The following is a 27515-nucleotide window of genomic DNA, read 5'->3' on the forward strand; positions in this document are numbered from 1 at the left end:
ATGTATTAAAATCTGCAAGTATGCCTAAAACATACGACATGAATTCCAGATATGCGTAATAAATGCGTTATCCATAGTTGAAACCATTTGTTCTGTAGTTAAAGTTGGATCTTTCGTAACATTTCTCGGGTAGACATTAAGTGTAGTATACTGTTCCAGTACCCAATCCACACATGATTTGGCAGACAACCATACAGCTGCACAAGGACAGTACGAAAAAACACTTGAAATTCTTTTAATGTCTGTCCTGCCAAAATTTCTGCTGAAATGAGAACCTAAGTTTCTCAGCAAATCTTCGACACCTCTTGAAAATTTTAAGCATGTTTTTGAAGTACAAAGATAAATCGTATAAATGAGCAGTTAATATATGCTATCTGTGGGAAGTCTCTTTATAGGCTAGAAAAAACTGAATAATGCTCTCCAACCATAACATTTGCTGTGTCCAAGCTAAAACCAACGAGGTTATCAAGATTAATGTTCTTTGATTTTGAAGAATGTACTTTGCATTGTATAAAGTGTTATACAGTGTTCATCGTAAGAATAAACTTGATGTAAAATTAAGCCATGTATTCTTCCACGTTTGCTTGAATCTCATTTAATTTCGTTTCACTTGGAGCAGAAGACAAGCTGTGTCGAATAGTCAAGTACGATCATAAGGATACGTTTTATGCTGTGTTACACGCACACAGACTAAGCGATAATGTGGAACAACAGTTTTACTGGCGCATTTAACTTGGACAGCATTGGCCAACCGGCTGGTCCAGCTAACCTGCCTTGATGTAAGCAGTTGAAGTTCAGGTGTAAAAAGAGAAGCGCAGGGAAACAGTATAGATTCGAATGTCGTTTAATTTTTAAAGAGAATGAAATTATATTTGGGAAAACTCCAGCACTACCGCAAGCTTCTTAGGTGCCAGGGCATAGATTAACTGTAAGACTTCTGTGGATTTACTCTTACTAGTCTTGAAGGGCAACCTTGCTTGTTTCCCCTTTATACATGTCTCACAAGGAACCTTGGACACACTAAAATTCTGTATTCCCTTTACCATATCCTTTATTAGAGACATACTCTTTCTATTTAGATGTCCAAGCCTCCGGTGCCATAAAAAACCTTCAGCTGAATATACTGAATCACTAACATTTTTATGTTTACTGTATGTATCCAACTTAAAAATACCCCTTTCGTTACTTGCTGTAGCTATAACTTCGCCACTTTCACTGATTACTCTTGCACCCTGCATGTCAAAAGTGACTGTATTTCCTTTCTTGACAATTTCCCCTACAGACAGCACGTTAGTTGCCGCATTTTTCACATAATGAACACTGCGTGCTGTAACCATATCTGATTCACCATTTACACTTACATGTTGATCTAGTTTCCCAGCCAGGTGACACTGCAGCTTGTTGCCATCAACAGTAGATATTCCCATATGAGTCTTATCTTCGATGTCATAAAGAAGTGATTTATCTTTAACATTATGCACAGATGCACCTGAGTCTAAAATCCATTCCATATCACGATTACTCATCCCATCAAAAGAATAAAAACATGAGAGTGCCTTACCTTTGTTATTGGTCCTTCTCTCTGGGCTATCAGTAACATACCTCTTTTTCTGTGTGTCTGATCTTGGGCTTACTTTTTCTTTGCACTGAGACGCAATTTGTCCCATCTTCTGACATTTATAGCACCTCACCGATTTCTTCTTTATGTTTTTTGAGTAGAGAGCAGACGCACCTTCCTTCTCCAATGCACAACAGCTTGGAGCACTCTTTACGTCCTGCAGGATTTTCACCTTAACACTGTCGCCTGTGATTGGTATACCTGAGCTTTCAAGTCCCATGATCATAGGTGCATACTTTTCGGGCATTCCTGCCAACAGCAATGTTCCTATCCATTCGTCAGCGATCTCGAATCTGATGTTTCTCAGTCGGTTCGACGTGGTTATTATTTTGTTAACGTATTCGTCTACACTCTTACATTTGTCCAGACGAGTGGTAATTAACTCGCGTAATAATCCTACTTTTCTCGTAAGACCACCATCCTCGAATGCACTTCGTAAATTGTCCCAGACTTCTTTCGCTGTAGCAGCTTTTTCAACGTGAACATAATTCACCGAATCAATCAGTAATATCAATTTTGATTTTGCTTTCCTGTCCGTACTTGAATAATTCTGATCTGTGGATGTCATTGTCCCATCTTCCACGTGCCATAGCTCGCCTAAACGTAAATACGCTTCTACTGCGGACTTCCAGATTTCATAGTTTTCGCGACTTGTAAGTCTTTCAATCTGTGGAATTTGTGCCGCACTCATTCTTAACGGTAACTTGCTTTTTATTGCCGTAAAGAACACCGAAAAAAATGATGCGGAAAAAAATTGCGATCGTATTGTAAGAATAACTTGCACTTCACGTAAATTGGAACTTTTCCAATACTTTCTTCCTACTATTTTATTGATATACTTATTCCAAATGCAGTCTGGGCCCATAACCTATTGGAATTTGCGCAGCTGAATAAGTATTAAGGAGAAAAAAAGGACATTTTACTAATAACTATATTTGCACACTCAAGAACAAAAAAATTTACATCGAACACAACAGAATAATTAGCGCACACAAAGAGTGTTAGACAATGCCAAAGAGATCTATTTTACACAGTGCACTTTGCACAGTCACACACGAAATATATTGTTCACACAATTCCAACAAATTACACTCAGTCGTCAAACTCTTAGCTCTTTCCTTACCCTAATCCTAGAAATATACACTCCTGGAAATGGAAAAAAGAACACATTGACACCGGTGTGTCAGACCCACCATACTTGCTCCGGACACTGCGAGAGGGCTGTACAAGCAATGATCACACGCACGGCACAGCGGACACACCAGGAACCGCGGTGTTGGCCGTCGAATGGCGCTAGCTGCGCAGCATTTGTGCACCGCCGCCATCAGTGTCAGCCAGTTTGCCGTGGCATACGGAGCTCCATCGCAATCTTTAACACTGGTAGCATGCCGCGACAGCGTGGACGTGAACCGTATGTGCAGTTGACGGACTTTGAGCGAGGGCGTATAGTGGGCATGCGGGAGGCCGGGTGGACGTACCGCCGAATTGCTCAACACGTGGGGCGTGAGGTCTCCACAGTACATCGATGTTGTCGCCAGTGGTCGGCGGAAGGTGCACGTGCCCGTCGACCTGGGACCGGACCGCAGCGACGCACGGATGCACGCCAAGACCGTAGGATCCTACGCAGTGCCGTAGGGGACCGCACCGCCACTTCCCAGCAAATTAGGGACACTGTTGCTCCTGGGGTATCGGCGAGGACCATTCGCAACCGTCTCCATGAAGCTAGGCTACGGTCCCGCACACCGTTAGGCCGTCTTCCGCTCACGCCCCAACATCGTGCAGCCCGCCTCCAGTGGCGTCGCGACAGGCGTGAATGGAGGGACGAATGGAGACGTGTCGTCTTCAGCGATGAGAGTCGCTTCTGCCTTGGTGCCAATGATGGTCGTATGCGTGTTTGGCGCCGTGCAGGTGAGCGCCACAATCAGGACTGCATACGACCGAGGCACACAGGGCCAACACCCGGCATCATGGTGTGGGGAGCGATCTCCTACACTGGCCGTACACCTCTGGTGATCGTCGAGGGGACACTGAATAGTGCACGGTACATCCAAACCGTCATCTAACCCATCGTTCTACCATTCCTAGACCGGCAAGGGAACTTGCTGTTCCAACAGGACAATGCACGTCCGGATGTATCCCGTGCCACCCAACGTGCTCTAGAAGGTGTAAGTCAACTATCCTGGCCAGCAAGATCTCCGGATCTGTCCCCCATTTAGCATGTTTGGGTCTGGATGAAGCGTCGTCTCACGCGGTCTGCACGTCCAGCACGAACGCTGGTCCAACTGAGGCGCCAGGTGGAAATGGCATGGCAAGCCGTTCCACAGGACTACATCCAGCATCTCTACGATCGTCTCCATGGGAGAACAGCAGCCTGCATTGCTGCGAAAGGTGAATATACACTGTACTAGTGCCGACATTGTGCATGCTCTGTTGCCTGTGTCTATGTGCCTGTGGTTCTGTCAGTGTGATCATGTGATGTAACTGACCCCAGGAATGTGTCAATAAAGTTTCCCCTTCCTGGGACAATGAATTCACGGTGTTCTTATTTCAATTTCCAGGAGTGTATTTCACTTCTGTAACTGTCATCTGCTACGTTGATAGCGAGTCAATCAACAACAGAATTCACTATGCCACCCATGCACCGCATTTTTATTTATGGTGTGTCGTTTTATATCCCTCTTGCGTTTGATAGTGACATGTGAAAAAGCTACGTGTCTTAGTTCCAGTACGTCTGGTAGTGACAGTCTTATTCCCCGCGATAAATCCCTCAACTTGGCTCCATATCAGTCCATTTTGGCCCATACTGAAATGGTACAGAGGCAAATGTAAAATTGCAACATATGTATGGTGCGCTTGATGCTGTGGAAATTATTGTTTTTCATGTTTCTACGACATTTACCTCTCTGGTTCGTGTGAGACTATATCTGTGGTATAAAACAAGAGTGTCAGATAAAACAAGAATATTTGGTTTTTCATTTTTGTCCTACGATATAAAATTGTGGTGTTTTCTTAATTTAAGCACTCTCTACTAACAATATTTCATAAAATATCGATAATTAAGAATTTATATTTGAAATAAAAACAGAAATTTCGCATGTCATATGTAATTAGAAACAAGAGGACGTGGATTATTCATGAAAATTGATGATGAATTCTACTATTACGAGTGTAGATATTTCAAATTGAACGAAAAAAAAAGACGAAGACCAAGGTGAGACTTGAATCAGCGCTCCATGAACCGCACCAGATTATGAATCTACTACGCTACTGATTCCGTTACCGTACACATACAGTGTGCATTTGTATCTCAACTGTTTCAAATACAGTCCTTCGAAAAACTTTTCAGAGCCAATTTTTTTCTCTAAATTTATGAAAAACATTCAGAACAACCTATTTCTCGGCACTTTTCAACCGTGCTCCACAAGCGTGTTGCACTGCGGAGCAGGAAGCAGCCTCAGCCGTTTTCATACTGCATATTAACAGCGCGGCAATCGGAAACAACAGTACAGTGTCTGTGACTGTACACGATATTTGAAATAAAAACTACACAGCTACAGCCTGATTAAGTAAAACGTTTATGGCTGTTAATACATCAAATTACCCTAAAGTTTCATTTAACGTAACTTAGTAATAATATATGTAGGCCTAATATGTAAGCACTACCTACTTCCAAGCGCGTAAAGCCTAGTTTACACGACACTAGGTTGTAGGCAACTGCACTACCGGCCACTGCGCATGCGCGCCGCGCAACTCGTTGGTGAAACTAAACACTTTCGACGTGTTCCAAATGGCTCTGAGCACTATGAGACTTAACTGCCATGGTCATCAGTCGACGTGTTCCAATTTTGGCGACACTAGTTGCATGAGTTTTTGAGGTTGTGTGTGTTCGTAGAGTGTAGACAAACTGAAATATGAACTGAAATCTCATTGTTCGATTCGCCCAACTCTTTGTTAAGTAATATTGTTGACAGGAGGGAAGGCTATAGAAATTAAAGAAGCTGCATTCTTTATTCAATATGTTGGAACTCATCCAAGATGATCCTGCAGACACTTATTTAAAGAGCCAGAGATCTTCCCTGTAGCCTCTATTAACAATCCGAACGAATTCAAAAGTAATAGCAGTGTACATGGCTACAACACTAGGAGAAAGGATTATCTTCACTACTCAAGGTTAAATCTAACTTTGGCTCAGAAGGGGGTAAATTATGCTGCCACAAAAGTCTTTGGTCACTTACCTAATAGCATCAGAAGTCTGACAGATAACCATTAGCATTTAAAAGGAAATTAAAAGAATTTATTAATGGCAACTCCTTCTACTCATTGAATGAATTTTTGGATATAGTAAGTGGGTAATTTCCCCAACCCCCACAAAAAAATTAAAAATATTAAGTGTCATGTAATATTTTGTGTAATGTAATATCTTGTCTAGACACCTTTTACTAACCTAACACGTTCCACATCATTACAAAGTGTCGTATTCATGATCTATGGAACAAGTATTAATCTAATCTAATCATCTATTTAAAACGTTGCTTCAGTGCTCCCAATTCAAATATGTTAGAATTTTAAAATATTGCCACTGTTCAGACCAATCTTCAAGAGAGTAGTTTGCAAATCGTTCTCTTCTTAATGCGGCCTGCTTCGAATAACTATTGCTGTTAATGTTCATAATTATTACTGTTAATGTTAATAATTGTTGGTGTTAGTGAAAACGCGTCGTCACCAACTTAAACCTCACTTATAGCATGCCGAGTGTTCTCGATTGTAATGCACGCAATATATGTAATTTCAGCTCTGGCGACAGTGCTTCATGCATTACAGTACCTTTATTCCTTATCGCATAATTAACTCTATGTAGAAGAAATGTGAACAATTCTGGTGGCATTATAAGATAATTAAAAGAACTTCTTGGATCTTCCGTTATAAATTATTTCAGCAAGGATGCTGAGCAACTGAGCTGACTTCGATTCTTCATCCAGTCACGATTAAAAGTACGTTTCTTATTTATTTTTTATGCAGCGATTCCACGTAACAAGCTTTAACTGCATCACAGCTCGCGCGACGTGCAGCTGCCAAAACTTTCATTTCAGACACGACTCAGGGACCCACAAAACAACGAAACAGAAGTGTATACTGGTGTCGCCGTGTCTTACAGTCACATATGAAACCACTTGCGTGCAACTCATTCCACGGAACGAGTGGCGCAACCCAATGTCGTCGTGCTTCTGATCAATCATCGCGTTTGTTTACATCAGGTTTATTCTCACGAAACTTCAAACATAGCAAAGAACCTAGTTTTAATCTGGCCTGGATCCCTATCAAAATACACAACTGTTAAAGCACATTGATTAGTAACAGTTACGTGAGTGGTTTCATCCATGATCAGTGAAAGAAACGTAACTGGATGTCTCAGCTTATCATGTAAACACATTCCTAATAACATTTTAAAATTTTGCACGCATTAAAGCAATCTTCTGAGCGATTTTTGAATCAGAATAGACGTTCTTAGGATGTTAACATAATTTCTGGACTATTTACATCATCGGCATTGCTGTGTAACGCTCATGATGTATTAGAAGTAGATGTAATAGTTTTCATTTGATTAAAATGTTTGTAAGACTTTGTGTGCCACAAAATTCCAGATTTATTCGCTATCACATACCTTGCTGTATGCCAAATCATGTCCATCACTCCGTTTGTCAAACAACATGATGTTGTGGTAGAGGTAGCATTATGGTCCTTTTCAATAAGCTCACTTTGTAAATTGGGAGTTTTGGGTAAATTATGACAGGAAATCCAGGAGGGGCATGCAGATTGTCTACAGATCTTGCACTAATATTTACTATTCGCAACCACTTATCAATTTCAGTGAAATAAAAATACTTTAGTTTAATAACTACTATTACTGACCACAAGTATAACCCACACAAGAGCATTCAGTCTGTTAACCCAGTCAAACTGCAAGACACTGCTATCTGCTATCATTAGAACAACAAACTGACTAGCAGGTTTATGAGTTGCGACACATACAGTTCAAAGAGCGGAAGCAAGACCAGAGAAACCAGGGAGTTCCCAGGCTCATTGCCCACTATAACATGTCAAAATTCTGATATTCTCATACATGGTGTGTACTCACATTTTTAAAAAGTTAGAGAACTATGTGAATATAAACAAAAATGTTTGGTGTAAAAATTATCAAATTACCCATAAAATACCCCCCCCCCCCCCTCTCCCAAATTGTATATTACCCTCTAATTCTAAAATATCCACCGACAAAGGTTTTACCCAAAAATTGGGTAATTACCCAATTACCCAACTGGCAACACTGGGTACAACTACAAGGATCACAGTAGCGTGACCATAGCGACATCTGTCTGTTTGCTTGGTAGTTGAGAATCCTTTACTTATATGATGATGTCTCCATTGTCCAGTCAATCCTTTATTTATATAATGATGTCTCCATATTCCAGTCATTAACACTCTAGTGTCGAAATGTGTTGTCAATTAACTTCGTTTACAACACATAAACAGATTGTACCTGTATTACTTTGTTTCCTGTTACGTAATTTTCACCACTGATTTCTTCGGTTGCTTGGTATAGCCTAAGGGCAGGAACGTGTTATGACTTCTTTTATAACTGGAAATTTCATAACCATAGAGCATGTTTCGACCTCAAGGATACTTGGCTAAACAGTGTTCACTACATCTGACAGAAATGAAATGTTGAAGCATTAAAAATGTCGAGTTCCATCTTTTGGAGCACTCCTGAATGAGCTTAAGAATTTTGCCCTCTGATTTACCAAATGTTTGGGATCGTAAGCACTAACAAATAGACAGCAAATCAACACTCTACTGGCTTTACAACTAAAAAGGAAAAAATTGTATAATTAATCAGAAGGATAATCGATTATGAAAAACCAGCTGACAGAAATATTGGCACGTCCATAATTGATTACCAGAAAAATTACCATTAATCAATTAACTGCAGTTAATCTCCCATCCCTAATGTAAGAAAAAGTGTCATAACCTAAACGAGAGAAGAGACATATTCTAAAACCTTTCCTTTCCCCATCCTTCGTAATTCTGACACTTCATTGTTTGTTATTGATTGGCATGGTGGGTCAGCTGCTCCCCACCATCATCATCTACCAACCTTTGTGGCCCACCACAACACATAGCAGCTACCTCTGCCACTGGTTGAAGAACCAAGCCCAAACAGCAGCTCCAGGAGGAAAACGCGACAAGCCATGGTGGCCCATGGCATGTGATGCAGGGTGCAACAAATCCAGAAGATCCTGCAGATCCAGTGAGAAATCAAAGATCTTCAAATTCCCCTGACCCAAACTGCCTACTGTTATCGGACACAACCATCCTGGGAGATCCCTCAATGGCAAAAATAACAACATGCAAACAGTAGCAGCCAACAATGTGGAGAACAGCTTGGCTATGAATGGGAAACTGGACAATATGTCAACCACCAACAACCAAGTACTGTCCAAAAATGGACTCGTGAAATTGATGTGCACCCTGTCCCAAGGTTGCTCTGAGACTAGCCAAGGGGAAAATGGGTGCAGCAGTGCAGGATGGTTCTGTGCACAAGCTCCACAAATCCGCACCAGATGTCTGATGTCATAATTAATTGCCAGTTTGTAGTCGTGACAGTGCTGATGCCTTCATATGAGTCATAATCAAATATGATGCATGTTGCAACTGGAGTACGCAGGATGCAACACACCAGTGAGATGATCACTTGACAGCATTGCCAATCTGTGGCGAGCTTGAGAATCTCCAGGACAATACTGAGTCAATGACAGAGGAGAAAAAATGCATGCCACACTGGATCCACACCCAAAGAGACAAGCTCTGGCCAACCCATGTGGACTGCTGAAATGATTTTCCAGGAAACTGGGTCAGCACCCATGGTGATCACGTACTCTCACACTTCCAAACGAAAATCTAATAGGGTTTCCTGCAAGGTATCATCCAATGTGAACATGAGTGCCTCCTGCCACTGGTAGCCACAATAGTGCATCAGCATTGGCTTGCTGGATGGAGGAGTGGTAACGATGTTGTATCAACATTTACTAAGAAAGATGGCACAGCTCTGCAGTCGTGGACAGGCAGCTTAGAATGAGGGCCAAATAAGGAATCTGTGACACGCGATGCGATGACAGTCAGTCTAAAATCGCCACAAAGAGCCATCAGGCTTTTGAATCACCACCGAAGGGGTAGCCAATTGACTCGGACAGAACAGGAGAAACAAGGCATTGATTCGGCCAATGCTGTAACTTGGCCTTTACATTGTCCCACGTGGTGAAAGGAATGGGCCAGGCCGCCAAAATTTAGGTACAACCAATAGGTTAAAAGAAATATGTGCCTCGACATTTTGTATTAGGCCCAAAGTATTTTCAGATGTGGGCCTCTGTTACCTCAGTACGGGGTACAAATCATGAAAAGGAATGAACTGAGACACTAAATGCAGTTCATCAACAACCAGGAAGCCAAAAACGGAAATAGTGTCCAGCCCGAAAGTATTTTGTGCCAACAGAGCATTGACCATTAACAATGCAAGTTACCAATCCACATTCTCATAATGCATGGAGATGGAGACTTGCCCTTTCAAAGGAATGCAGTGTTTACTGTAAGTTGCAACCTGATGGAGCAGCCGTTGCAACTTAAGGCACTCCAAGAGGCTGTATGTATCTAAATTAATGAGGCTGGCTAATGCTCCAGTGTCAACTAGAAATACTAGTTGCCCACCTACTACCAACATCAGCAAAATACGCTGGGGCAATAAGTGCAGGGCATCAGACAGATCCAGCACCTAGTGAAACCACATGGGTCTCCAACTGATTGGCAATTCGCCAACTGTCATGAACATTTGCCATATGCCCTATCATACATTGTTTCCACGTGCGGCAATCTCTGTGAACATGCAACAAATTACAATTGGGACAGGACTACTGGCTCGTCCAATGAGCAAAACTCCAATGATCCAAAACGCACCATGAGCGAGAATTAAGATGCTGCAACTAACATGAACCCGCCGAGCTTGGAACGTGCAAAGACAAGCAATGCCATGACACCCTCGCACCAGAATCGACAATGGTGTCAACACACAACAGGAGGGAGGCAACCTGTGTTACCTCATGGGCCACCAGGGGCTGTTTACCATGCACAACCAATTGAGACATGTCCCTTGCTGCTAAAGTCGGCTCACGTGAGTCCTCAATCTGGGTAACAATGGCTAAAGAAGGTTGGACAAGATCAGTTTCCTAGTTTGAATTTCGAGGTCAGGCACTAACTGGATAATCATGCCCCAAATTAGCGAGCCTGCATAAGAGGTAGCACATTTGTGACACTCAAAAAAACACTTGCACGAGGCCCCAAAAATCGGTGATCTTGACGCCATACAATTACTAGGGCACTTGTGATGCTGGTTAAACTGTGCCACCACCACACGGATTTGAGGTTTCAAATACTGTTCCAGTAACCAACAGAGCTCATCAAAAGTTTGTTTCTTGGGCTCACTGAAAAGCTTCAAATTTTGGACAACTCCATACAAACCTGCGTTGCTGGACAACACAGTGGCAAGTCAGCGGGCTAAACAATTTACCTTAATTTGCACTGCAGTGAGAACCAGCTCAGGTGATTCTCCCACCTGTCCCTAGACTCTTTGAAACCAGCAAATGGAGTCATGATGGAGAAGGAAACTGCACTACATAACCTCAGTCTGCTGCCAGTTGGACGAGGGAGCAAAGCAATACTGCATTCTGATCATCATGATCATCTGTGTCTGCATCTGCTCCTGCTGTTGTTCCTTTTATAGGTGCAACTGTTCTTGCCAGCACTGCAAAAATGCCAGGTCAATGGTGGCCAAAATAAACACTAGAAAAAGGGAAAAAATGTAAGTGTCTCTTATGTGTAAGAGGGTCCTTCATCCCCACGTTATTATCTGCACAGGTGAGTCAATGCTTCTACACCACACTGTCAGTGCAGGTATTTCGTGGACCACCGGTAACTCGGTGATAATTGGGGAATAGAACTCCAGGAGATGAAAAAGAGAACTTGCCATGCAAGTCAATTTACAGGAAGCAGAAAGTCTGAAACCTCATAGAGACATGCACAAAGATAAACTCAGCATGTGGCTGCCACCGACAGCTGTCAATTGTGGACTCAGCACAATGCGCTTGGCACTGTCCATGGTAGCTGAACTTAAAGTATGCACTGGACTTCCCGGCCTTATGCAGCCACCAGATAACACCTCCATCAGTGGGTCTGCCCACATTAAGTGTCCCGTGCGTCCTCCATGGCAGTTTTCTACGCTATTCTGCTGCACTACCCAAGCCAGCTAATTTTTCTCCATCATGATATCCGCTGGTGGGAATATTACAAAATCAAAACAGGTAGCTATGTTAACTCTTTATAATATACTGATAGAAAAAAACTGCAACACCAAGAAGTTGTGTGATATAAATGAAAGTTGTTAGGCACGTTTCTACATTTGAAAGATGATATCTGTTCAAATTTTGCTCCAGTCGCTTCAGAGTGGCACTGGTAGTTTCACTCTGAGGATGCAAATCAGGTCTGCTTTAATTAAATGCTGTAACAGTTGTAAGTTAGCTACCTTTGAGACTGGACATAGTGAGTTGATGGAAGTCAAGAATGCTTTTAATACAACAAAGACACCATTATGAACACTTCACTGAATTTGATTGAGGTCACGTAATAGGGCTACAAGTAGCTGAACATTCCTTCTGCAATACTGCAGAGAGAGTTGGCAGGAATGTAGCCACTGTACATGTATGCTGGCAGTAGTGGTCATGAGGATGTATACTCACAAAAAGATGGTGCTCCAGACAGCCATGTGGTACTACCAAGAGGGAAGACAGTCATGTTCGGTGTATAGCTATCTCTGGCATCATATGGCAACTGCAGCAACAATCGGCACAACAGTGACACAATGAACTGTTACAAATCAGTTATTTCATGGACAGCTCTGAGCCAGACATCCTGTGGCATCCATTCCACTGACCTCAAACCACCATCATTTTCAAATTTAGTGGTGTCAGGCAAGACGCAATTAGAGAGCAGGGTGGAGGTTTGTTGCGTTTTCTGATGAAAGGTGGTTCTGCTTCCGTGCCAGTGATGGCTGTGTATTGGTTAGTAGGAGGCCAGTTGAGGACTTGCAACAACCTGTCTGTATGCTACATACACTGGGCCTATACCTGGAGTTATGGCCTGGCGGTGCAATTTCGTATGACAGCAGGAGCACTCCCATGGTTATCCCACACACACTGACCACAAATATGCACATCAATCTGGTGGTTCGACCTATTGTGCTGCCATTCATGAATAGCATTAGTCAGTGATTTGCAACAGGATAATGCTCGCTGCTGTTGTAACCTAACACGCTCTACAGAGTGTCAACATGTTGCCTTGACCAGGTCAATCACCAGATCTGTCTCCACATGAGCACAACTGGGACATCATCGGACAACAACTCCAACATAATCCATAAACAGCATTAACTGTTCCTGTATTAGCTAACCATGTGCCACAGGCATAGAACTCCATCCCAAAAACTGACATCCAGCACCTTTACAACACAATTCATGCACATTTGCATGCTTGCATTCAACATTCTGTCGATTACACTGGTTATTAATGTAACAGCATTTGACATTTGTAATGGCTAATCTCACGTTTACATTAAACTGTGATCTTGCAATGCTAATCACTTAAATGTGTTAGCTAGACAAATGTATTTCCGAAATTTCATTACTCTACATACATTATTTTTACTTTTTTTCTGTCAGTGTATTTTATTACAAAAAAATCCAGACATTAAGGATGAGAGACTTATCAACTTTTCACCCATTGTAAGTAAACAGTTGTCGCACATGCTACTCATGTTAAAAAGGTGAGAAGTGTTCAATACAATATTGTGTACCTCCAAACTGACCCACTAAAAAAAATTCACTCATTTGTATTGAAATTTTGGTATTTCAAACTACTTTTCAGAGGTTTAATTAGCTCTCCCATAATACAAATTTCAAGCAGTGATGTAGCTACTTTTGATTCTGAATGCTTCAAATGCTTGAAATATTGGTCTTTGAACAACCTTCTCTGTAAGCACAATGTGCAATATACATATATGGCTGTTGTAATCTAGTATTAAGCATTTAACAAGATTTTACAACAGTGCTTAATACAAATCAGCTTATCATTGTTGTTGTCTTCAACAATATTAGAAAAGTGTAATTCATAATTCATTCACAAAGGAGGTATTCTGAAAACTCTCATTTGCCTGAATCTCGAGTGCTGTTAATCAGTCAGGATCCTTAGCCAGGTATGATAAAGAATTCAAGGAGGACCTACCTTTTTCTTTGCAGATTCATTTGCTAACATATGGACATAATGGACAGGTAAGACCAACACCAGTGACAGATGTTGGAGGAAAGGCCATCACATTCAGTAAGCCTCCCCCAACTCAGCATTCTGTGTGACTTTTCCAAATTCTACCCCTATTCCCAAACTTCTCCAGTCCTTTTCCTTCAATCCTCTTGCTTCCCCTCTCGCAGAAAAAGGCTCTACAAGTTTGCAAACACAAAACTTTACATATATCTCTGTTCTCCTGCTGCTGCTTTTGCTACTCACCAAACACAGCAGACAGGCACAATGTAAGCACATATGTCTGTCTGCTGCTCTCAGTGCCTCCTATGTGTGGTGAGTAGCAGTCTATCTTATTTCAATTGTTGTACTCCACAAATAATATCCAAATCAAAGGTACAGCACTAAGAAATAATAAAATGCAAAACTGTTTTTAGAGTAGTGATTTTTTATTTACATGTGCAGAATTAAACAAGCATATTCCAGTGGAAAATACAAGTACAAAAAAAACTTTAAATAAGATTTCTAAAAATAAGTTATTCTTTTCTATCAATGAATACCTTCACTTCTCTCTCTCTCTCTCTCTCTCTCTCTCTCTCTCTCTCACACACACACACACACACACACACACACACACACACACACACACACACACACACAAAAATAAGAGAGACGGTGAGAAAGGATAGTGATAGGGGGACAGAGGTGGTTTATTGTTTCTCAAAACATATCATGCATCATATCCTCCATGAACTTTTTGTAGATACTCATAAACTTTGCAACAAATGCTTCTAAATGCATAATAGCTTTATTGCCGTGATGTAAACGGTGTTCATATAAAGCTGCTGCAGCAACCACTTGTGTCTTCAGTTGCATGTCACACTTCTCCACCACTTCATCAACAAGGTGCTGTAGGGAATAAAATAATATTATAAACAAAAATAACTAGAAAGGGGCAGCAAACTTCTTCACACATATGTTAACTACCAAGACCATTACCTAGAATTTCATACAATTTGTGATATCTCAATTATAACGTCTTGTCTTTACTTTATTACATTCAGTATATATAACCAGAAATGAAGAGGAGCTACCTTAAAGGCAGTAGACATATTATTCAAGAACATGATTAGAACAGTTTGTTAAAAACTTTGTTTATCCACAACAAGGAAGATTTACATGGATGTGTTTAGTGACAAATTGTGTATGTGACAAAATACTAAGGCTTATTAATATAAACAAAAGCAAACAACTATTAATGTATTACTAGTAATGAAAATGATTGATAGTAAGAAACAATCATCTCTGAATGTAATGAAGACATAGGACCTGTTATTCTAAATCTGAAGTACCTAAAACAATTAAAGTAAGTGAACGGTAATTATTCAGACAAAATTTTGACGGCCCATTTGTACCGGTTTTAGCTTCGTATGGTTTGCTTTATTCAATGCAAATCTAATACTAAGTATGTGAATAAGGAACAAATTTCCTATCACTGTCAGAACTCATCATACTTTTAATTAACTATTATTTGCAGATTTGTGTGCTGTAGGCAGAATGCTATAGTCCATGAGATTGTACACTGTGGTGAATACACTAATAGTTGTTATTGTTGTACCAGGTTTTAAGTATGAGGAAAGTTGCAAATCAAGTCAATTCACCAAAATGTATGTGCAATGGTCATTCAGTTTATAACACAATGAAGAAAGAACTGTAATAAGGAAAGAAGTGCTACTTCAAGACTTGTAAGATACTGAAGTAAACCATTTGGAACAAAACACAGTATTTTTAAGTACCCTTGGAAATAAAAATAAGCAGCCTTGGCCAGTTACAAATCTAGAGTCATTCCAAACTGATGCAGTTTTTCAGCACATTTATGGATATTATAGTTAAGAAAGAATACCTCACAATAGCAATGTTCCTGATTTCTTTAAAAGACTTTAAACTTTCTTCAATAGGGAAAACAGCACTTTAAATTATATTAAAAAGAATATGGTCTTATGCTCTAAAAAGCTAATGCAGTTGTGGCTCCTAGTATCTTCTTACATAAAATTATAGGAAAGGATAGCCATTCAATTATACGGTTAAATGAAACCTGGATAAATGTTGGAGAAGCAGTTGATAAATGCTGAACAGATGATACTCTGAATAGGAGTAATCGTCAATCATCGGAAAGAGGAGCCAGATTCATTGTAGACCACAGGTTCTTCAAACAGTTTTGTGCATGAAGAACTTTTAGTTTTTCAATCAAGAAAAACCTATGACTACCGTAAGGATCTGGACCATCCGCAATTTCTGCAGTGGTTCAAATATTTTGTGCTCTAGTTTAGAGTTCCGACAGTGTTTGTAATGGATAATGCACCTTATCATTCAGTGATATTAGACAAATGTCCAACACCTACTGACTCCGAAAAAACTATTGTGCAGTGGTTGTGGTGAGAGACATTGCTGTGGACATGAGTCTAACAAAACTGCTGCTACAGGAACTTGTGAAACAAAGTAAGCACGTGTGTCTACAGATGAAGTTGCTAGAGAACAGCGTCATATGGTAATTAGATTACCACTTTATCATTGCCATTTCATCCTAATTGAACTGACTCAGAGTGACTTTGAGACTTGCATTCAAAATAATAAATCTTTTACTATAACAGAAATGGATAGGCATTGCACGAAGATCTTGCTAGTGTAGACGTTGGCTCATGGAGGGAAGAAAGTAGACAACGTTAGCAAGCTTATTAGAGAAGCACAGACTATAGACAGAATTATAAATGAGGATGTCTGTTGATGAAAATGATGGTTTTGGCACCAATTTTAATGATAGTGATTAGGAGAACTTGATGGAATTGGACCACTGACACTGTAAGTTGGTGCATGTCAGCGTATAAAGAATTAACACTTTGATTCTGTATCATAGTATGCACTCATTTCTTTATTTCATTCTATGAATGTTGATAGTGTGTTTTTGTTTACATTATTATATGAAGTTTTTATACACGGCTATTGTGGTAACAAGTCGGAACAATTTCTCTTAGACACTGTCATTAACTTTGGTTGTTATTTATTAATGTCGCAGTTTCATATATCATCATACACTTTTTCTCTGTAGTTGTTTTCTTGATTGCCAGAAACATGATCTTTAATATACTTACGTTTACATTATTATTCAACTGCTTATATATATGGCAATTGTAACCTACATTTGCAGAACATCCTGCTGTGCCAACTATAGCGACCTCGCAATTGCAGTAAATCCAACAACACACGAGCTTCAAGGTAAAGTGACATATTTCATAGGACTGGCAGTAGTGTGTAAACTACTTCGCCACCTTATTCATTAAAACTGTGTGTGTGTGTGTGTGTGTGTGTGTGAGAGAGAGAGAGAGAGAGAGAGAGAGAGAGAGAGAGAGAGAGAGAGAGAGAGAGAGAGAGAGAGAGAGAGGGAGGGGGGGGGGGGGGTTTGCAGGTCAGGTACAGTAGAGCAGCATTATATGAATGAATGTTGGTCAATCAAATGAATGCTTAACCAATGTATCCGCTAGCACCCCCCCCCCCCCCCCCCCCCCCACACACACACACACACCAATGCCACATTGTCGACAATAGTAATCATTCTGTGCTCTGTTACAATCACTTCTTTCATCTTGTGACACAAAATTCCTAAATGAAAAGGTTAGAGGAAGGTGAATCTGCATCCAAGTAATATAATGAGTATAAGATTGGTAACACAAAAATTACAGATATAAAAAGCAAAAGAGGAGCATCACAAATTTTATATATTTTACTAATGGATTGACAAGTCGTAAAACTATGAAGCGCATCATGAACCTGGACCTAGATGATGCTCTTAACAAGTGGTTTACACAAAAAAGATCACAAAAAGAATATATCTTTGTTCCCAATTGAAAAAAAATGTTAAATGGCAATTCAATCTAACAAAACTCTTGGAAGGCTATCAAATTTTAAAGCAAGCACAGGCTGATTCAAATGCTTTAAATCAAGACATGTCATCTGTAAACTCCAAATACAAGGAGAAAAAGTGCCTGTTGATTCTTCAGCAGCCGATTCTTTAAAAATCAAATTAAGGAACATACTGAGGGCAGATTATGCACTCGAAAATGTTTACAATGCTGATGAAACTGCCCTCAATTACAAAGGTTTGCAAAGAGAAACTCTTGCTTCACATTGTGAATTGGCAGCACTTCGTCCTAAAATAAGCAAGGATCATACTTGTAGTACTGCTTTACCTTGTACTATTGCTATTGGTAGCCACCAACTGCCTACACTCATCAGTGATTAAAGTAAGAAACCACGTTGTTTCAAACAAGTTAATATATCTGCAATGGCTATAGTGGGGGAATGACAGAATGGGTTGTGGATTGTACTCAGCAGCCCATTCAGTCATTATTCCTTCAAACCTGGTTGTAGCCACAGTGATAGCCATTCATGAGGGTGGTCAACTAGATGTAGTCGTAGGATACTATATTTCTTTTTTTATTATTATTTTGTGAAGTGCAAAATTTTACATTTCTGAACATTTAGAGCAAGTTCCCAATCTCTGCATAACACGTTGAAATCCAATCAAGGACTAACTGAATATTTATGCAGCTTCTCTCAGATAGAACTTCATTATAGGTAACTGCATCATCTGCAAAAAGTCTGCTATTACTATCAACATCATCTGCAAAATCATTAATATACAACATGAACAGCAAGAGTCCCAACACACTTCCCTGCAGAACATCCAAAGTTCTTTCCATATCTGATGATAACTCTCCATCCAACATAACATACTGTGTCCTCCCTACCAAAAAATCCTCAATTCAGTCATAACTCTCACTTGATTTTCCATACGATCGTACTTTTGACAATAAGCGTAGGTGCGGTACTAAGTCAAATGCTTTCTGGGAATCATGAAACACTGCATCTACCTGGTTGCCTTGATCCAAAGCTTTCAGTATGTCATGTGAGAAAAGTGTGAGTTGGGTTTCACATGATCAGTGTTTTGAAATCTGTTCTGGTTGTCATCAAGATATTTCATTATGTATGAGCTAAGAATATGTCCCAAGATTCTATAAAATATTGATGTCAAGGATATTTGGATGGTAGTTTTATGGATCACTTTTTGTAGATGGGTGCGACATGTGCCTTTTTCCAAAAACTGCACACGGGTTTTTGTTTGGGGGATAAACGATAGATAACAGATAGAAGAGGGACTAACTCAGCTGCAAATTAATTATAGAATCTAACAGGGATTCCATCAGGGCCTGGAGCTTTGTTAAATTTTAACGATTTCAGCTGTTTCACAACACCACTGACACTAATATTTATTTTATTCATCTTTTCAGTGGTACAGGGCTTAAACTGTGGCAAATTATCCTGGGTTTTCTTTTGTAAAGGAACATTTGAAAACAGAGTTAAGCATTTTAGCTTTTGCTTTGCTACCCTTAATTTCAGTCCCTGTCCCATGCACTAGGGACTGGACACTAAATTTGGTGCCATTTGCATACGGCCACCATTCCAGGCGGCTCAATCAGAGTTATTGAAATGTTGAATGACCTGTATTGTCCAGTATGCCAATGACAAGATACAGAATGAACACCATGAACTATGCAAAAAGCAATCAAGCCTATGGAAAGGAAATTACACACCTGAATAGGCTCAATGTTTCCTAGAATAATACCACACTTGAACACACAGACAAACCAACTTTATCTGGGTGTGACGTTGGATATATCTTATGTACAGACATCAGTGTGTAAAAGGTGGCCTCCAGAAATAGTGTTTAGTAGAAACTTATAAACAGTCGAATGTGGAGCAAAACCTACTATCCTGAGAACCATCGTACAAGCACTATGCTTCTTTGTAGCTGAATACACCTGCCCAATATGGACCAGATCAACACAAACTAAGAAAGTCAACATAAGCTTCAACAAGATATGTTAAGCAGCAACATGGTGTATGAAACCTACATCCCTACCAAAGCTTTACAGAGCTGTTGGTCTTGCAAGTCTTAACTCCCGAAATTCACACTGAGGCTCAGACAAACCATTTGATGATCGACATCCTCACTTTGGCACTGAGTGAGAGCCTTGACGACTGAGATCCCATAAAAAATTCTTAAACATGGCCACTGAAGAACCACCACCTGACTATCCAACAGAATATGTAGTTCCCATTGGCTTCACAACAAACAGAAAACATGGAGCATGCTGAACCGCATAAGAGCAGAAATGGCCACATTGAAAACAAACATGGTCAGGTGGGATCATGGTAATGTGGATGATGACAAGTGCAACTGCAGTGCTGTGCAAGGCATAGAACACCTCCTGGCTAGTCCAAACTGCCCCTACAGATGCAACCTCGATTCTTTCTTGTAACTGAATAAGAAAGAATCCCCAGACGTGGTCCAACAGTGGGCTGAAAGACTGTGATTGGTTTCCGGACACTAAAAAAATAAAGTAAGTGTGTCGTATGACTACCCATCCAACAAATAGTTTCTGAATTATTACTGTTTAAGCTTCACTAATTTATTGAAAATTAACTCATCACAGCATTAAACAAAGTACTGATGAATTACATTCCTTAAGTGCCATTGCTTGACATACATAACCCAACAGTACGCTTTTATTGATTTCCATCAGGTAAATCTTTCCTATTAATGAACTTGATTAATATACACCCCCTCATGAACGATGGACCTTGCCATTGGTGGGGAGGCTTGCGAACCTCAACGCAACCCGTAGGTGCAACCACAACAAAGGGGTATCTGTTGAGAAGCCAGACAAATGTGTGGTTCCTGAAGAGGGGCAGCAGCCTTTTCAGTAGTTGCAGGGGCAACAGTCTGGATGATTGACTGATCTGGCCTTGTAACACTAACCAAACTGGCCTTCCTGTTCTGGTACTGCAAACGGCTGAAAGCAAGGGGAAACTACAGCCATAATTTTTACCGAGGGCATGCAGCTTTACTGTATTATTAAATGATGATAGCATCCTCTTGGGTAAAATATTCCGGAGGTAAAATAGTCCCCCATTCGGATCTCCAGGTGGGGATTATTCAAGAGGACGTTGTTATCAGGAGAAAGAAAACTGGAGTTCTATGGATCGGAGTGTGGAATGTCAGATCCATTAATCGGGCAGGTAGGGTAGAAAATTTAAAAAGGGAAATGGATAGGTTAAAGTTAGATATAGTGGGAATTAGTGAAGTTCGGTGGCAGGAGGAACAAGACTTTTGGTTAGGTGAATACAGGATTATAAATACAAAATAAAATAGGGGTAATGCAGGAGTAGGTTTAATAATGAATAAAAAAATAGGAGTTCGAGTAAGCTACTACAAACAGCATAGTGAACGTATTATTGTGGCCAAGATAGACATGAAGCCCATACCTACTATAGTAGTACAAGTTTATATGCAAACTAGCTCTGCAGATGACAAAGAAATTGATGAAATGTATGATGAGATAAAAGAAATTATTCAGGTAGTGAAGGGAGACGAAAATTTAATAGTCATGGGTGACTGGAATTCGAGAGTAGGAAAAGGAAGAGAAGGAAACATAGTAGGTAAATATGGATTAGGGGTAAGAAATGAAAGAAGATGCCGCCTGGTAAAATTTTGCGCAGAGCATAACTTAATCATAGCTAACACTTGGTTCAAGAATCATGAAAGAAGGTTGTATACATGGAAGAAATCTGGAGATACTAAAAGGTATCAGATAGATTATATAATGGTAAGACAGAGATTTAGTAACCAGGTGCAGATGTGGACTCTGACCACAATCTATTGGTTATGAACGGTAGATTAAAACTGAAGCAACTAAAAAGGTGGAAATTTAAGGAGATGGGACCTGGATAAACTGACTAAACCAGAGGTTGTACAGAGTTTCAGGGAGAGCATAAGGGAGCAATTGATAGGAATGGGGGAAAGAAATACAGTAGAAGAAGAATGGGTAGCTTTGAGGGATGAAGTAGTGAAGGCAGCGGAGGATCAAATAGGTACAAAGACGAGGGCTAGTAGAAACCCTTGGGCAACAGAAGAAATATTGAATTTAATTGATGAAAGGAGAAAATACAAAAATGCAGTAAATGAAGGAAGTAAAAAGGAATACAAATGTCTCAAAAATGAGATCGACAGGAAGTGCAAAATGCCTAAGCAGGGATGGCTAGAGGACAAATGTAAGGATGTAGAGGCTTATCTTACTAGGGGTAAGATAGATACTGCCTACAGGAAAATTAAAGAGACCTTTGGAGAAAGGAGCACCACTTGCATGAATATCAAGAGCTTTGATGGAAACCCAGTTCTAACCAAAGAAGGGAAAGCAGAAAGGTGGAAGGAGTATATAGAGGGTCTATACAAGGGCGATGTACTTGAGGACAATATTATGGAAACGGAAGAGGATGTAGATGAAGATTAAATGGGAGATGTGATACTGCGTGAAGAGTTTGACAGAGGACTGAAAGACCTGAGTCGAAACGAGACCCCAGAGTAGACAACATTCCATCAGAACTACTGACAGCCTTGGGAGAGCCAGTCCTGACAAAACTCTAGCATCTGGTGGGCAAGACGTATAAGACAGGAGAAATACCCGCAGCCTTCAAGAAAAATATAATAATTCCAATCCCAAAGAAAGTAGGTGTTGACAGATGTGAAAATTACCAAGCTATCAGTTTAATAAGCCACAGCTGCAAAATACTAACACGAATTTATACAGACGAATGGAAAAACTGATAGAAGCCGATCTCGGGGAAGATCAGTTTGGATTCCGTAGAAATGTTGGAACACGTGGGTCAATACTGACCCTACGACTTATCTTAGAAGAAAGATTAAGGAAAGGCAAACCTACGTTTCTAGCATTTGTAGACTAAGAGAATGTTTTTGACAATGCTGACTGGAATACTCACTTTTAAATTCTGAAGGTGGCAGGGGTAAAATACAGGGAGCGAAAGGCTATTTACAATTTGTACAGAAAGCAGATGGCAGTTGTAAGAGTCGAGGGGTATGAAAGGGAAGCAGTGGTTGTGAAGGGAGTCAGACAGGGCTGTAGCCTCTCCCCGATGTTATTCAATCTGTATATTGAGTAAGCAATAAAGGAAACAAAAGAAAAGTTCGGAGTAGGTATTAAAATCCATGGAGAACAAATAAAAACTTTGAGGTGTACCCAAGACATTGTAATTCTGTCAGAGACAGCAAAGGACTTGGAAGAGCAGTTGAACGGAATGGACAGTGTCTTGAAAGGAGGGTGTAAGATGAACATCAACAAAAGCAAAACGAGGATAATAAAATGTAGTCGAATTAAGTGGGGTGATGCTGAGGGAATTAGATTAGGAAATGAGACACTTAAAGTAGTAAAGGAGTTTTGCTATTTGGGGAGCAAAATAACTGATGATGGTCGAAGTAGAGAGGATATAAAATGTAGACTGGCAATGGCAAGGAAAGCATTTCTGAAGAAGAGAAATTTGTTAACATTGAATATAAATTTAAATGTCAGGAAGTCGTTTCTGAAAGTATTTCTATGAAGTGTAGCCATGTATGTAAGTGAAACGTGGACGATAAATAGTTTAGACAAGAAGAGAATAGAAGCTTACAAAATGTGGTGCTACAGAAGAATGCTGAAGATTAGATGGCTAGATCACATGACTAATGAGGAGGTATTAAATGGAATTGGGGAGAAAAGGAGCTTGTGGCACAACATGATTAGAAGAAGGGATCGGTTCGTAGGACATGTTCTGAGACATCGAGGGATCACCAATTTAGTATTTGAGGGCAGTGTGGAGGGTAAAAATTGTAGAGGGAGACCAAGAGATGAATACACTAAGCAGATTCAGAAGGATGTAGGGTGCAGTAGGTACCGGCATATGAAGAAGCTTGCACAGGATAGAGTAGCATGGAGAGCTGCATCAAACCAGTCTCAGGACTGAAGACCACAACAATAACAATATGCAGACTGACATACATAAAAAGCCATGAGCATGTCACAACTTTGGTATTTATCTGTAATATGATAACAACAAATTTTTAGAACATACAGGCTTTTATAATAATGACACTACAAGTTTTATAGCATTAATTAGTACAATTAAAGTCAAATTATGAAAATAGCAAGATTCAGAGTGCACCAAATGAAAGAGAAGCGAAAAATGTATTATGGCATATTGGGAAAAGGAGATTGACTATCAATCACCACATAGAGGAGGAGATGAGTCACAGATAGGTACAATGAAAAAATTGCTAAACATCTAAGCTTTGGGACAACAAATTCCTTCTCCAGAAATAGAAAGCATGTAAATGTTAATACATGTGCCACACACACACACACACACACACACACACACACACACACACACACACACACACACTGGCTCTCCCCACCCTGGGTCAACATTTTAATTTTTCCATTTTATAACCAGTGCAATCTATGCAAATTTTAATAATCAATTTCACTGTGACCAAATGTGATAGTTATATTTTATATTGCTGGAGTCAGCATTTCAAAAGAAATATGTTGTCAGTTTTATCTTCCGTCTAAGAAGTAACTTGCAAATTTAGAAAATTTTTCTGTCAAATAGTCTTGTGGACACAATTAAATTTTTTTTAGATGTGCAGAGAAATTTTCTGGGTGTGTGACATTTGAAGACAATCACTTTTCAATGCAGTCATATGGGTAGTTGCGTTGTCAAAGAATAGGGGAGAAAACAGAAAGTAGATTGGGGGAGTAACGGTTTGGTTTTAAGGGAGGCAGGGGCCCTTTAAAAGCAACTTTAACATTGCTGTTAACAATAGAGACAGATCTAAGAAAATGTAGAAACACATATCATATTAATAAATTTGGAGAATTTTGATGTGTGGCATGGAATAAAATGTTTTCAGTTCTCAGGGAGTGAAGTATCAACTACAGAGCAAGAAGGACAATCAACATTCATTATGTGAAACAGAAGAGTAATCAACACTGACAAAATGATAAAGGCAGGATTTATTTCTGCATCACCTATTTTACAGATAGGAAATTGGAATGATATGTCTTGTATCGTACAGTGATTCAGGTCAATGTCTTCTGTATACATAGTGGCCATATTGGAACGAGATGTCACTAGTAGTGGACAGTTAGTTATATGAAGTTTCAGTTCATGGGTGAATTCTGTGTAAAGTTTGTGTAACTAGATAGTGGTATATTTTATGCAGTACACACCTGCAGTTGTTCTTTAAAGCATGGCATACAAATGCTGTGTTCCCTATTGCCATGAAAATTTTAAGTCCCAAGAAGAAATGAAACTGCACATGGTCTGATTTTCCAAATGTGAGAAGCTGAAAATCACTGGTTCACTGCAGTACCCAGAAAGTATTTTGTGCCTACACATCATGCAAGGAATTAATGGTAAATTTGTAACTTGTTATTTGTTTCCATGGCACTACATTTGTCAGTTGTTTTTAAAAGCAGTTCTGTATAAAGTGGCAAGGTAACTTGTTTCTCAATTCACCACCATAGCTGAAAAGATTAGTTCGAAGCTGGCTGTAGAATATTTGTCATTAACACAATAGTTCAGGAAAGATAGTAATACTGATTGTTGCTGGGCTGTCACAGATTTGCCACAACCATTTAAAACTGGAAAGTATCGTCTGGACAGCAAGCTACTGTTACAAGAAAATAGGACGCTGCCAATATTGAACGACTGAGAACAAAAAAAAGGGTGAGTTCCATCAGTATTTCCTGGTTGTACATCCATTATCGCAACTGGCTTCCTGCGAATTGCCCAACATAAAGCAAATGTGTCCGGAAGAGCAATATGGAAGTGAAAATAAAATTTTAAGTATATCTCAAACAGAAAGTTTAATTTTTGTTAACATAGACAAACCTGATCTCTACCTCAGTTGTGTTATTCTGTAGTTATTACAGAAAAGTTGGAAGTTTCAGTTTTTTACAAGGGAACTTTAGTAAATAACTTGTCGAACGAATATAAATTTCCTATGAAAGTAAATTATTTTCATGACACTGAAAGTATGGTGAAGTCTGTTGTAAACCATGCATCTAAAGATTTTGAAGATAAACAGCACTTATTACAGAAAATACAAGGTATTTTTAGATATGCTTATTGAAGACTGATGATAAAGTCATTTTTCAGTTTGTGAGCAGCAGGCATGGACTAAGATACAAACCAGAGGACTTGTTTTTCTCTCTTGTGAAAATTATTTCTCCAACTGCCTGCAGATTCATGGCAGAATCTGCAAACTTATTAATGTCCCAGCCAAGCACAATTCTTTTCCACCTGCACTTCCAGTAATGCTGCTACAAAGCTCACTGCTTTGTATGGTTTGTGAGCTCCTTCAAGGAAGCTATTATCACCTTTAGTTTTTGCTTGTTCTACATCCATTCTAAAAATTCTTTTTCTCTGTAATTATTTACTGTAAAACATTTCCTTTGAGCTGGGACCTGTTGTGCTTTGCAATGCCATATAATGCATTTTAATTTTTTCAGTTCATTAGTATACCACATTTTTTCTTTCACTAGTTTTATCTGTGTTATGACATGCTTGTAGAAAATTTTTTGGTCTTCTACGGATAGATATAGTCAAATTTGGTTTTAATTATCTGGAAGAACCTTTGAAATTCATCAGCTGCTGCCATTTTCTGTAATCCAGGCTATCATTCTACTGCTGTCTGAAAAGCACTTAATGTTTCCTTATTTACGATCCTTTTTGGGAATATGTACTTAGAATGCCGGGGAACAGCTGGTTGATTATTAACTCTTTTTGTACAAAGTTCCATAAGTAGTCAGAGTTCAGTGGGTCAACTGCAGCTACTACAAGCCTTGCTGTGATGAGAACAGACTGGGGAAGAAATGGTTGGATTTCCTGATTTGTTTTCTTGTACTGCTCTCTTTTATGTAATTTTTTATGTGGTTTCTGTTATTGTCTTTATTCACTCATTGCTACATCTTGTTCAAATAATAAATCATGCAAGGAGAAAAATAGTTGGTTTGGGGAAAAAGGACATGCATTCCTTCTGGAACATCCAGCTGCTGTTTTTCTCTTCAACTCCGTGCTAAGCATTTGTGTAAGCTTACTAATTTTAGACATCAATCATCATCTGCCTACACTCTGGAATTTTAAAAAAATGGTTAATATGAGCAAGGTTGTGAACTAGAAGTTACATACCTGAGTCAAAAGATTCTGAGAGAATATGGGAGTGGCTAGTAAGATACTGCTTTAGATTCTTTTGAATATCTTGGAATTTCTGATGACTTCCAGCAGCATGTTAGATATTTTAGTGAAAGTAAGCTAGCAACTTTTTCTGTTTTCACTTCAATTATCTCTGGAATGTTCTAAAGTAAAAGTGGATTCCAAGCAATGTTAAGTTTTGTTTTTTTTTTATTTTTTTTTTATTTTTATTCTCATTTCCTGTGTGACCTCAGAAAACTTCCTCCCATTGTTCACGTGGTAAATTCTCTCTGAATGGTGAAGCTGCATCAGCATTTATGATTGTGAGTAACTGTACTTTCTAATCTTCTTTAACAAA

The 27515-nt window shown here is 39.6% G+C and overlaps 1 protein-coding gene across 1 annotated transcript in view; it reads right to left on the reverse strand.

The window, feature by feature from the left end:
* Nucleotides 1-14439: 14439 nt before the first annotated feature.
* The window catches only part of LOC126267458 (replication factor C subunit 3), a 93504-nt gene continuing 80428 nt past the window's right edge, over nt 14440-27515 (reverse strand). The window contains exon 7 of the mRNA XM_049972728.1: nt 14440-14920. Within this exon, the coding sequence (XP_049828685.1) occupies nt 14732-14920 (189 nt within the window). The 3' untranslated portion in view covers nt 14440-14731. The remainder of the gene's footprint in view (nt 14921-27515) is intronic.

The sequence above is a fragment of the Schistocerca gregaria genome, chromosome 4 (assembly GCF_023897955.1).
Source record: "Schistocerca gregaria isolate iqSchGreg1 chromosome 4, iqSchGreg1.2, whole genome shotgun sequence".
NCBI classification, from domain to species: domain Eukaryota; kingdom Metazoa; phylum Arthropoda; class Insecta; order Orthoptera; family Acrididae; genus Schistocerca; species Schistocerca gregaria.